At 41.5% G+C, this 12,092-nt stretch overlaps 2 protein-coding genes across 2 annotated transcripts in view; one reads left to right on the forward strand and one right to left on the reverse strand.

Annotated features, from left to right (window-relative positions):
• The window catches only part of chrna8 (cholinergic receptor, nicotinic, alpha 8), a 42,738-nt gene extending 33,712 nt beyond the window's left edge, over positions 1–9,026 (forward strand). Inside the window, exons 7-10 of the mRNA XM_063009177.1 lie at positions 3,497–3,691; positions 5,594–5,680; positions 6,773–6,882; positions 8,523–9,026. Of these exons, the coding sequence (XP_062865247.1) occupies positions 3,497–3,691; positions 5,594–5,680; positions 6,773–6,882; positions 8,523–9,026 (896 nt within the window). The remainder of the gene's footprint in view (positions 1–3,496; positions 3,692–5,593; positions 5,681–6,772; positions 6,883–8,522) is intronic.
• Positions 9,027–11,200: 2,174 nt separating this feature from the next.
• dnah6 (dynein, axonemal, heavy chain 6) overlaps positions 11,201–12,092 on the reverse strand; it is a 78,964-nt gene continuing 78,072 nt past the window's right edge. Inside the window, exons 78-80 of the mRNA XM_063008776.1 lie at positions 11,850–12,001; positions 11,520–11,742; positions 11,201–11,350 (exon numbers count right to left, since the gene is read on the reverse strand). Coding sequence (XP_062864846.1) covers positions 11,247–11,350; positions 11,520–11,742; positions 11,850–12,001 — 479 coding nt within the window. The 3' untranslated portion in view covers positions 11,201–11,246. The remainder of the gene's footprint in view (positions 11,351–11,519; positions 11,743–11,849; positions 12,002–12,092) is intronic.

The following is a 12,092-nucleotide window of genomic DNA, read 5'->3' on the forward strand; positions in this document are numbered from 1 at the left end:
TCACTACAGTGCAGTGAACAAGTTTTTATTTACTGAAGGAAAGTTAGTCAACACCAAGTGACCTTGTCTGAGCGAAGAAAGAAAGAAACTTGCCCTCTGAGTTAAGCCGTGTTCATGCTGTGCAATTTCAGTCAGCTTATGAGATCATTAGTTGTCCCACTTTGTGAGAATATTCACAAATATCACATCCAGTTTTATATGACGGGCTGTTTGATATCATGTGTGCTCGGTGTCAGATTCTTCAATAAGATTCTGCAAATACACAGACGTGTCCCATCATTAATCAGTGCTGCAAAAACACAAACAAGCCCTCGGTGTAACGGTGGTATAATGATGTTCTGCTTAGATTTAAAAGATGAAAGAGAAAGGTCTTGTGGCTGGGTAAATAAACACAACATTGCATGTCTATATTGTTTATAGGGAATGGAGTACACTATATGGACAGAAGTATTGGGACACCTCTTCTAATTTTTTCTTTTGCATTTTCCTCCCAATTTAGCGCACTCAATTTGTCTTCCGCTGCTGAGAGATACCAGATTGCATCCGAGGAGAGCACGTCGCTGTACACGCCTCTTCCGACACATGTACAGCCCTCCTCTTCTCGCCCCTTACACAGCGTATGAAGACCCCACCCACCGACACAGAGTCCGGCCCCCACCCTGCAGATACGGTGGCCAATTAGTATCTGCTGCAGGCACTGCCAATTATGCCTGCCAGATGGCACCCAGCCGACCGGTGGCAACGCCGAGTTTCGAACCGGGGAGTTCCGAAACTCGGTGCTGGTGTGCTAGTGGAATATCATGCTGCGACACACCTTTTCTAATTTTTTAATTCATGTGTTTTAGCCACAATAGTAAATCAGTTATATAATGGAAATTATATGCATCAACAATTTAGGGAAGAACATTTCCTGTTCCAGCATGACTGTAACCCTGTGCACAAAGCAAGCTCTATAAAGAAAACCCCTGTCCTGTACAGAGCCCTGACCTCAGCCTTAATGAACAGGTTTGGAATGAACTGGAACATCAACAAGGCTTTCTTGACTAACATCAGTGCTCAGCAGTACAAATGATTCATTCTGACTAAATGAGCACAGATTCCCATAGATATACTCGAAAGTCTTGTGAGAAGCCTCTCAGAAAAGTGGTGACTATACATTTACATTTTCAGCATTTAGCAGACGCCTTTATCTAAAGCGACTTACAGTACTGTGACAGTATACTGTCTAAGCTATTGAGGGTTAAGAGCCTTGCTCAAGGGCCTAACAGCAGCAACCTGGTAGTGGTGGGGCTTGAACCAGCGACTTTCTGATTACTAGTTCAGTATCTTAACCGCTAGGCTTCAACTGCCCTAATGTTTGATTTTGAAATTGGATGTCTGACAAGCTCATGGTCAGGTGTCCAAATACTTTAGTCCGTATATAGTATGCTCACCCATCGCCACCCTCTGGGAGGATTTTAGATGAGCCTCGTAGCTGCGGTGACACAGAGAGATTTTGATGTCATATTGTGCCTATTAAGACCAGCGAGCCATAATCAAGACCAAAGAGATTTTTTTTTTACGCCGAGCAGTTTTGTCTGCGCCGGCAGAATCAGGCTGATTATTGCTCAGTGCAGGGCTTCCTCTACTAATTCAATCACTGAACCACATTTAATCAGAAATTGTGTTCAATAAGGTGAGACACACCTAGACTTGATTACTGCAGCCCTGTTCGTTCTAATCACTCAAATAAAAGCTTTTCCAGTAACGTAGAGGAGCTGAAATAACTGAGATCTTGGGCTCTTGAGTTTGAATCTCAGCTCTGCTGTCGACCGGCAGGGAGCTTACTTGAATGGCAGATATTGTGTATCTGCTGAGAGTAGGTAATCTCAGCTTTATCTGTAGTTTAGATCTATGAGAACAAGCTTTGTCTGATCTGGCTTTTGAATGGATTCCTGCAGATTTAGAGTCGAATGTTGTGAGACTTTCAGGATTTGAAGCGCCGGCTTTAGATTTTCATGTCTAATAATTAACCAGCGGCTCTGAGATTTGATTTAGCGAGTCTGTCTGATGCTTAAGATGCCAAGCGTGCCCAATGGAAGGAAATGTGTGTAAATATAAATCCTCCTGCTTACACAGTGAAAATTAGAAAATGAAAAGCAAATATCAACACGTGAAATAAACAAGAGCAGGAAGCACAGGGGGGTTTACTGTGATTGATTTGTTTGCTAAAGATTTGAGGGAAAAGGTCGAAGCTCAGACACCTTGAAGGACATGAAAAGTAAAACCAAAAAAAGAAAAAGAAATTGTGCCCATAGGTAATGAGATTGTGTTTGCCAAACGTGCACTTCTGTCATGATTGTGGCCACGATGGATTGGTGTCTCATCAGGGGTGTGTTACTGTTACTGCATCGTGCCCAGTGATTCAGGGGAAACAGACCCACCACAACCCTGGTAAAACCTTACTCACTCACTCACTTTCTTAACCGCTTATCCAATCAGGGTCCCAGGGGGAGGGGGGTGGTGCTGGAGCCTATTCCAGCTTTTCAATGGGCGCAAGGCACACAGTAACATCCTGGACAGACGCCAGTCCATCGCAGGGCAGACACACACACACACACACACACACATACACACACATTCACCTATAGGGCAATTCAGTGTCTCCGTTTAACCTGACTGCATGTTTTTGGACTGTGGGAGGAAACCGGAGCTCCCGGAGGAAACCCACGCAGACACGGGGAGAACATGCAAACTCCGCACACGCCTGGGGATCGAACCCAGGACCTTCTTGCTGTGAGACGACAGTGCTACCCACCGAGCCACTGTGCCACCCCCTGGTAAAACCTTTAAAAAGCATTATTGCCACATTTTTTTACATTTGTAGCTGCCTTTTCTTCCTCTCAAGGTTCTGGAAAAGAGCTGGTAAACAGTGTAAATTGTTTATTTCTTTTATATTTACCTTTAATGATTGTTTACTGGGGCCGAGTTAGCTTAGCTTGCTGACAGCAACTCAAACCAAGCACTGCAGATTGCCAACAAAATCAGCATGTGTAAAGCTTTGTGAACACGTTGGGCCACAATTCATTAATTCGGCATGCAAATTTTCATATATGAGTCTTGCAAAACTGGAATAAACTGAAAATGAAGTTATATTGAGCTAAAACTGGATAAAATGACATGTGATGACCTGCAGTAGATTTGCACCATGTCCAGGATAAATTCCAGTCTCATGACCAGCAGTTCTGGTTCAGGTTGTGATGCTTAGCAGAATAAAGCAGTTACTGATGATGAATGAAGGAATAAATAAAGGAATGAATGGATGAGTGATTGTTATTGTCAGTAGCTGTAACTCCAGCATTATTGGGCTTTGTCTGTGTGTGGTGTAGCTATGAGCCTCCCTGCCTCCCTTCATTTCGGTTAAGTGTAATGAAGGTAATGAAGTGTTATATAACAGCAATAAAAAATGATTACAGTGTTTTTGTGTGTGTGCTTGTGTGTGCATGTGTGTTTGCAGGGGTCCCGGGGAAGCGTAATGAACTGTATTATGAGTGCTGTAAGGAGCCGTACCCTGACGTGACCTACACAGTTACCATCAGGAGAAGAACGCTGTACTACGGGCTCAACCTGCTGATCCCATGTGTGCTCATCTCAGGCCTGGCACTGCTCGTCTTCCTGCTGCCCGCCGACTCGGGAGAAAAGATCTCGCTGGGTACACACACACACACACACACACACACATCTCAAGCCAAAAAAAGATCAATTACTGAGTTTGAAATGCATGTTTCCGTCATGTTCCAAAGCTGAGATCTGATGTTTCCATCTACAATAAACTTTAGTCAGTAAATGGGATGAAATGAGATGCCCAGATCTCAGTGATGGAACATGACAGGAAACCCAAATTCTGCTCCTGTTTATATCATAGTGTCAGTAACTCATGGTGAGAATATAAAGAAGATCAGAGCAGGTCAGGAATTTCACCCCAAAAAATACTAATACCTTTGTGTTTTTTGGGGTAAATTTATTGACCTTTTCTGATCCTCTTTATAATCACACCACATGTTATTGGTGATCAGATGGAGACAGTGTTGGAGTTCTTGTGTTTCTATTTTGTTCCAAAACTTACAATCTGAGCATCACATTTCCACTGTATTATAGACACTAAATATTCAGGTTTATGGTGGATCTGAAGGTGTTGAGATCTTCACTCTCCATCATGGTAGGAGGACAAAACTTTTTTGGGGTAAAATTATCGACCTCTTCTGATCTTTGTTATATTTGCACCATAAGTTACTGAGATCAGGATGTAGACAGCGGTGCTGTTTTTATTTTTCTATCATGTTCCAAAGCTGAGATCTGATGTTTCCATCTACAATAAACTTTAGTCAGTAAATGGGATGAAATGAGATGCCCAGATCTCAGTGATGGAACATGACAGGAAACCCAAATTCTGCTCATGTTTATATCATAGTGTCAGTAACTCATGGTGAGAATATAAAGAAGATCAGAGCGGGTCAGGAATTTCACCCCAGTACCCCTTTGTGTTTTTTTGGACAAAATTATTGACCTTTTCTGATCCTCTTTATAATCACACCACATGTTATTGGTGATCAGATGGAGACAGTGTTGGAGTTCTTATGTTTCTATTTTGTTCTAAAGCTGAGATCTGGGCATCACATTTCCACTGTATTATAGACACTAAATATTCAGGTTTATGGTGGATCTGAAGGTGTCGAGATCTCCACTCTCCAACATGGTAGGAGAATAAAACTTTACTCACCTGTACATCATCATCTCTGTAACTTATGGTGTAAATATGAACATGATCAGAGAACATTAAAATTTTTACCAAAATACAAAAAAATACTAAGTGGTACCCCTTTGTGTTTTTTGGGGTAAAATTATCGACCTCTTCTGATCCTCTTCATATTTGCACCATAAATTGCTGAGATCAATTTCCAAAGCTGAGATCTGATGCTTCCATGTGCAATAAACTCCAGTCATTAAATGGGTTAAAATATAAAGCCCAGATCTAAACCATCTACAGTCAAGCTGTCTTTTCATCGCGTGAGTGCAAGAAATAATCCCGGCTTCAAATTTAGCACTAAAGCTTGAATAAAGCTGAAGCAGAAACTTCTTTCCTGCATGACAGCCTTTAATCCCAAAGTGATGTAAAGCTGGACACTATACCCCACTTTCTGCAGCTTCTAATGTATGCAGACGATCTTTTTCTTCTTTTCTTTCTTGGTTCTTATGACTACAATGGACCATTCAGATAAATGTCCTTTAAAAAAAAGGTGGTTTTTTTTTGTGATTTTGGCAACAGACCACTATTTTAAGTACTTTTCAATAGGTAATAGATCAAACTAGCCCTATTTATATGGGCCTTGCATTAGGATTTTAAATATAAATAATTAATTAAGTTCTATAAAGTAGTTGTATGCACATTTGACCCAGCTTACTGTCAGAAAACCAACAATAAACTGGCCTTAGTTAGTTCTGAACAAATAGATTTGGTAAAAAATATATGGACACATGAACATGAACCCAAACCTCTGAACTACAGTTTATTCACATCAGATTTTTTGTTGTTGTTGTTGTTCTTTCCCATCAGGAATCACTGTGCTGCTGTCACTTACCGTATTCATGCTGCTGGTAGCTGAGATCATGCCCGCCACCTCGGACTCCGTGCCCCTAATAGGCATGTCTTTATGTTTCTCATCACGTTTACTTTATATAGTTTATGACAATAAATAAAAGTCTTATAAGTTACCTTAAGGTCTGTTTCCACTATCTACAGAGCAAAAAACAGCACTAGTTATGCACTATGTTAAAGTAAAACCAATGAAAATAAACAGTCAAACGTTTAACAGAACTCAAAATTTCATGACAAAATGTCAGATTTTTTTACTTAATATGTAAAGCTTAAAATACACAGTCAATTTTTACATTTTAAATTCATTTTAAATTCACCTGGAAATGAGCTTTTTAACAGTGTAGGTGCCTCCAACATGGTAGAGGCAAAATATTTTACACCTAAGCATGAGCTTGTTGGACATCCCATTTTAAAACAAATCATATTAAAATATAGGGAGCTTTACATGGTCTTTTCAGCTAAAACACCAGCCACCCTTTTGTGAAGGCTACTCGAAAGACTTTGATGTATGTATGTGGGAATTTCTGCCTATATGCCTTTATTGTCATTGCACAGTGCAAAACGAAATTTTTGAGCATCTCCTTGACGGTACGTGTATGTACACACAGACATTATATATATATATATATATATATATATATATATATATATATATATATATATATATATATACACATGTATTTACAAATAAACATCTAGATACAAAAATACACACGTGTGGTTTTAAAGAACCAATATGTTAGTAATGTTAGTAATGAAAGCCTCAGTTGATGTTCCGGTTCATTCCTCAGCTGTTTATTGGGGCTGAGGTCAGGGCTCTGTGCTGGACGCTGGAGTTTCTTCAAATCGAGATTTTCTTCTTGTCTTTATAGACTTGCTTTGTGCACAGGGGCACAGTCATGCTGGAACAGGACAGATCCTTCCCTAAACTGTTCCTGCAAAGTTTTAAGCATAATTTCCATCATATAATTGATTTATTACACCTGTTAGAAATGGTTGTGACTAAAACACAATAATTCAGTAATTAGAAGGGTGTCCCGATACTTTTGTCCATAAAGTGTGTGCAGTTGCTGTAAATGTAATGTTATGGTGTAAATCAGTAATCACAGGAAATGTGGTTTTGAATTCCGTTTGCAGCGCAGTACTTTGCTAGTACGATGATGATCGTGGGCTTGTCTGTGGTGGTCACCGTCCTTGTCCTGCAGTTTCACCATCACGATCCACAAGGAGGCAAAATGCCCAAATGGGTAAGTACAAGATCTGAAAATATAAACTACAGCTTTCAAAAACTGAAAGTGCCATTTAATGTTAGATTCTTTTAAAAATAAAATTACTTGATCCAGCGATATGTCAAACACTGTGTGACTGAGTACAATTAGCATACCATTTATATTGATATGCTGCTCTTTACTGTCGATCATCATGAAACTTTAATTAGATAAGATTAGTTAGACAATGAGCATAATGATTTATATATTTAATTATAAGAGTGTTGTGAAATATGTCATTTATATGCTAATATTATACAATAAATGGCTATAATGGACATACTAATAAGAGGGAAGGTGTACCCCACACTGTGAAACCTGCCAAACTCCCCTTACAGTCAACAGAATGTACCATATATCAACATGAAAGTTGCCAACTTCACAAAGTGCCGTCTATACTGGACTCAAACCAAAGCTGAAAGAGCAGGCGCTTTTATTCAAACTTAGTCTAAGCTTAATCTAAGCAATTGAGGGCCCAACAGTGGCAACCTGGCAGTGGTGGGGTTTGAACCAGCAACCTTCTGCTTATTTGTCCAGTATCTTAACCACTAGGCTACAACTGCATATGACCATTAAAACTGTTTTTGACAGGAAAATGGCACATGAGTCGTCCTTGACGTTTAATCTCCACTAACTAACTATATTATAAATGTATACGCTAAACCACTAATAACTCCTGGGCTGAGGTACCTTTAAGCTTAAGTACAGGCATCTCACTCACTCACTCACTCACTTTCTTAACTGCTTATCCAATTAGGGGCACGAGTGCTGGAGCCTATCCCAGCTTTTTAATGGGCGCAAGGCACACAGTAACACCCTGGACACCCTGGACACCTGTGGCAGACACACACACATATACACACACACACACGTTCACCTATAGGGCAATTCAGTGTCTCCAGTTAACCTGACTGCATGTTTTTGGACTGTGGGAGGCAACTGGAGCTTCCGGAGGAAACCCACGCAGACACAGAAAGAACATGCAAACTCCACACAGAAAGGACCTGGACCGCCCCGTCTGGGGATCGAACCCAGGACCTTCTTGCTGTGAGGCGACAGTGCTAGCCACCGTGCCGCCCAGTACAGGCATCTGTCATGCCTAATTCTTGCACAGTTTCCTGAGCTGAAGTACAAATGGTACTGAAACGTAATATGACATCCAAGGAAACATGAATGGAGCAAAGTACCCGGATATATTAGCAGAGGATTGAATCTTAACAACCAAGAACATAAAACTAAACATTTCAATAAGAAACGGACCCAAACAAACATCCACAGTAACTCAAGATGTCTAGCTTTAAAAGGGAGCTGGTATGACCTAACCAAACTCCTGACTTGGACCCATGTAACCTTGAAAATCTGAAGACAATTTGCCAAAAGCAACAGGTCAGACTTAGCTAATGTTCCTCAGATTCAGTTTCCAGAAGATCTAAAGATCCAGCATCAGATTTCCAGCCTAAAAAGAAGTAGTAAAGCTAATATGTATAACGTGCATGACTGTAAAGAAGCAAAATGTTCTAAACCTTTAATGTCACTGCATGTAACGAGTTCCTGAACGTGCTACGATCCTCTGTGATAAACCACACAGCAGCCAACCTCTTCCTCTGTACTGTGGTCAGGTGCGGGTGATCCTGCTGCAGTGGTGCGCTTGGTTTTTGCGAATGAAAAAGCCGGGCGATGAGCGCAAATCGCCCTTCAGCTATGCCCACCATTCCAGTGCCAGCAGCCTCCAGATGGGCACCATGTCAAGCCAGATGGGCACCAACGGCCACACAAACCTGTACTTCGGCTTTCACTCACCTGACGGCAGCTGTTGTCCAAACAGCAGCGACTCGGGTGTGTCGTGCGGTGTGTCCTGCAGCGCCGGGCACCGTGAGGCAGCCCCGGCTCTGTCGGGGGAGCAGCGGGAGCTGCAGCGGCTCGTGGTCGAGGTTTCGTACTTGGCGCAGCGTTTCCGGGCTCAGGACGAGGCAGAGGCAGTGCGCGGTGAATGGAAGTTCGCGGCGGCAGTGGTGGACCGCCTCTGCCTCGTCGCCTTCTCGCTCTTCTCCATCGTGTGCACCTTCGCCATCCTCATGTCTGCCCCTAACTTCATCGAGGCCGTCTCCAAAGACTTCACATAATTTCTGTGTTGCGATACTGTTATTTTTAGACAGATCTGATGTGTTGAAAATAGAAAACTGACCACGACCCTGAGTGTGAGAGGTGAGATTTGCTGTGAGTCACCAAAAGATTCAGTGAGTCTAAATTCTGATTCTTTGTTCTTCTGTATAGATTTTTTGGTGACGTTTCCCACCATGTAATTAGAAGTGTGATATGGAAGTGTGATGATTCAGTGTGAGTCACTGCAGGTACGGTAGGTTTGATATCAGTTTGATGTCAGTGTGCGCCACTGTGACTCAATATGAATCTCTGAGAGCCAATAGGAATGAGTGTGAATGTGTGTGCTCCACATCTGAGTCACTGTACATAAGAAGTCAATGTAAATCATTGGGAGTCAAATTGAAGTCAGTGTGAGTTTTTGAGTAAACGTGTGCAAATGTAAAAAGTTTAATTTGATGTTGAAGTTCGGAGTTTGTGTAAATGAATCAGTTTGACCACGTGGGAGCCTGTGTGATTTATTAAGAATCAGAATTAATTTGTACGAGTCTAAAGTGATTTATATCTGTGTGAACTGGTGGGAGTGAGTGTGAGTGTGTCAAACATGGTGAATTAGTAGAAGTGCGTTTCAGATATCATTGTAAATAAGTCTATGTTATCACTGCGAATTACATTTGAGTCGGTGTGAATCAGTTAAAAACTACATAGACGAATCAGCATAACTCTTTAAAGTGAATTTTGATTAGTCAGGGTGAGTAAATCAATCCAATTATCTCAGAATCTCTTGAAATTTTGTCCATATGAAGACTCTGCTTGGGAAACCCCCGATTTTTGCAGTTGCGGAGGGTATATTGCTGCTCGCGCCTCCTCCGACCCGCCCAATGTCCTTAGCGGAACTCTTTTCCACCCATGCACTCTGCACAGGCGCCTCTATCCACCAATCAGGGTCCTTACACAGCATTTGAAGACCATGCCCACATATTCCGGTCATCCCTCCCTGCAGGCACTGCCAATTATGCCCGCTGGATGGCACCCAGCCGACCGGTGGCAATGCCGAGTTTCGAACCGAGGAGTTCAGAATCTCGGCACTGGTGTGCTAGCAGTATATCCCGAATTTACCATGTTTTTGTAAATCTGACGATTACTTCCAGATTTGCAGCCTTAGCCGTGATCCTATTCCACAAGAATTATTTATACAGTTATAGAAATAACACTTTCCAGCAATTATTTTGTTATAACAACTAGCTAAAGGCCATTCCCATTTAAACCACATCACCTCCAGGTGCTGAGCTATCACACAATAACAATTTCCAAACATTGTGCCTAAAGGTCTCCCTACCTGAGGCTCCAACCTGGTACAAACTGCATCTTACTGCTTGCAGATTAGGAATTACTGCACTTAAAATTTAACATCTAAATGCATTTTTGTAGAAGCTTGGATTATTTTAGACTTAAGCACAGATGACATACAGGTGAAATATAATCTTACTTACACCTAGCCCTGGAGCTCTTCTCTTACCAAAGATTGTGAACTGTGCATTTTTTGCAAAGTCACATTTTGGGGTCACGGTAAGAAATGCAAATCTGGACGTAGTTAACAGATTTGTAAAAATATGCTGGATTGTTCCATAAATGGGTCCCATCTACAGATGGACCAAATTTCAAGAGATTCTGAGATGGTCAGGTGGTGACCATTCACTGAGTTGAGCTGAAATGACCCCACTGTTTTTTTTTTCCCAGTATCTCAATTCTATGTACAGGATTTGTGTAACAAAAGCATTTTATCAGAAACTATAGATTTTAAATAAATCTTTAATAAAGATCTGAAAATTAATGTGCTGTTCATATTTATACACAATATATTATATTATCGAAACTATGTGTACACCTGGTTATGAGTTTCTCAGACCATGAGCATTAATACCAAACTTAAAGCTACAACGACCTCCACTCCAGTTTTGATGAGAAGCCCCGGCTATAAATTCACATTCCAATTCATCCCAAAGGTGTTAAATAAGGTTTAGGTCAGGGCTCTGTGCAGACTGTGCAAACTTTGACTTGCACAAGGGTACATCATATATTTATTATACATGTGTTTGAAACACAGTGATTAAAAGAGGTGTCCAACATACTTTCGGGCAAACTTTACTTTCATACTTTTAATTGCATAATTATAATAAATTAAAAACGTAACGTATTATGTCTAAGTATTTTATTGCATGAATGTAGCGTACGGTTTTAGCTCACTCGTTGAGTTGGCACAGCAGCGCTGAGGCTTTGGAGATCCAGTAATCACTCGGTCTGTCGGATGGCAACATTACAGTCACCACAAAATTAGTGGAGTGTCCTGCGAGAGACACAGCAGACACACGGGTCAGTCATACCAGGGTTTAAATTATCAGAAGTATGTGGACACCTGACCATTTCCCATTTTAAAATCATCTGAAAAGCCTTTTAGAAAAGTAGAAGCTGTTGGTGTAAGGAGTGAGCAGTTTGTAAAATGTTGTTATGTTTACCTGTAGTAGAGAGCGTCCCGGCTCGGGCCGAGGTTTTATACAGCGGTGCGTGGTACAGAGACTCGTCAGGTGTGTAGTTCCGCCGAGGCTCAAAGTGCACTACGGGTAGCATGGGGTTCATCACCCGCGGCAACGCATCCTGCATTACCATGTTCACATCATCCCAGCGACTCGCATCCATGAACATCCCATGTACCAGAACTCCATCCTCTACAGCGGGGAGCTACACACAGGTTTACAAAATAAATGAAATCTTTTTTTAAAATATTGATTTATACACATATTAATGTGTATAAATCTGAATTTTTTGTCTTTCTGTCCTGCACTGACCTCCTGGTCCAAGTTCAGTTCAGTACCAGGGCTGAGGTTCTTCAGGGCTTCTGTTATGCAGCCCTGGTCTCTGTACGCGGGTACGATGTTGAAGCAGAAGCTGAGCTCGTCTATGGGAAGGTTGTACTTACGAGCGTGGTTCTGCAACGCCCCTGTGCACAGAACACACATGAGACGTTTGGGTAGCAAGGTAGCCTACCAGCTCAGAGATCCGTGTTTGAATCTCAGCCAGTTATGTGTGCA

This window comes from Trichomycterus rosablanca, chromosome 14 (genome assembly GCF_030014385.1).
Source record: "Trichomycterus rosablanca isolate fTriRos1 chromosome 14, fTriRos1.hap1, whole genome shotgun sequence".
Taxonomy (NCBI): domain Eukaryota; kingdom Metazoa; phylum Chordata; class Actinopteri; order Siluriformes; family Trichomycteridae; genus Trichomycterus; species Trichomycterus rosablanca.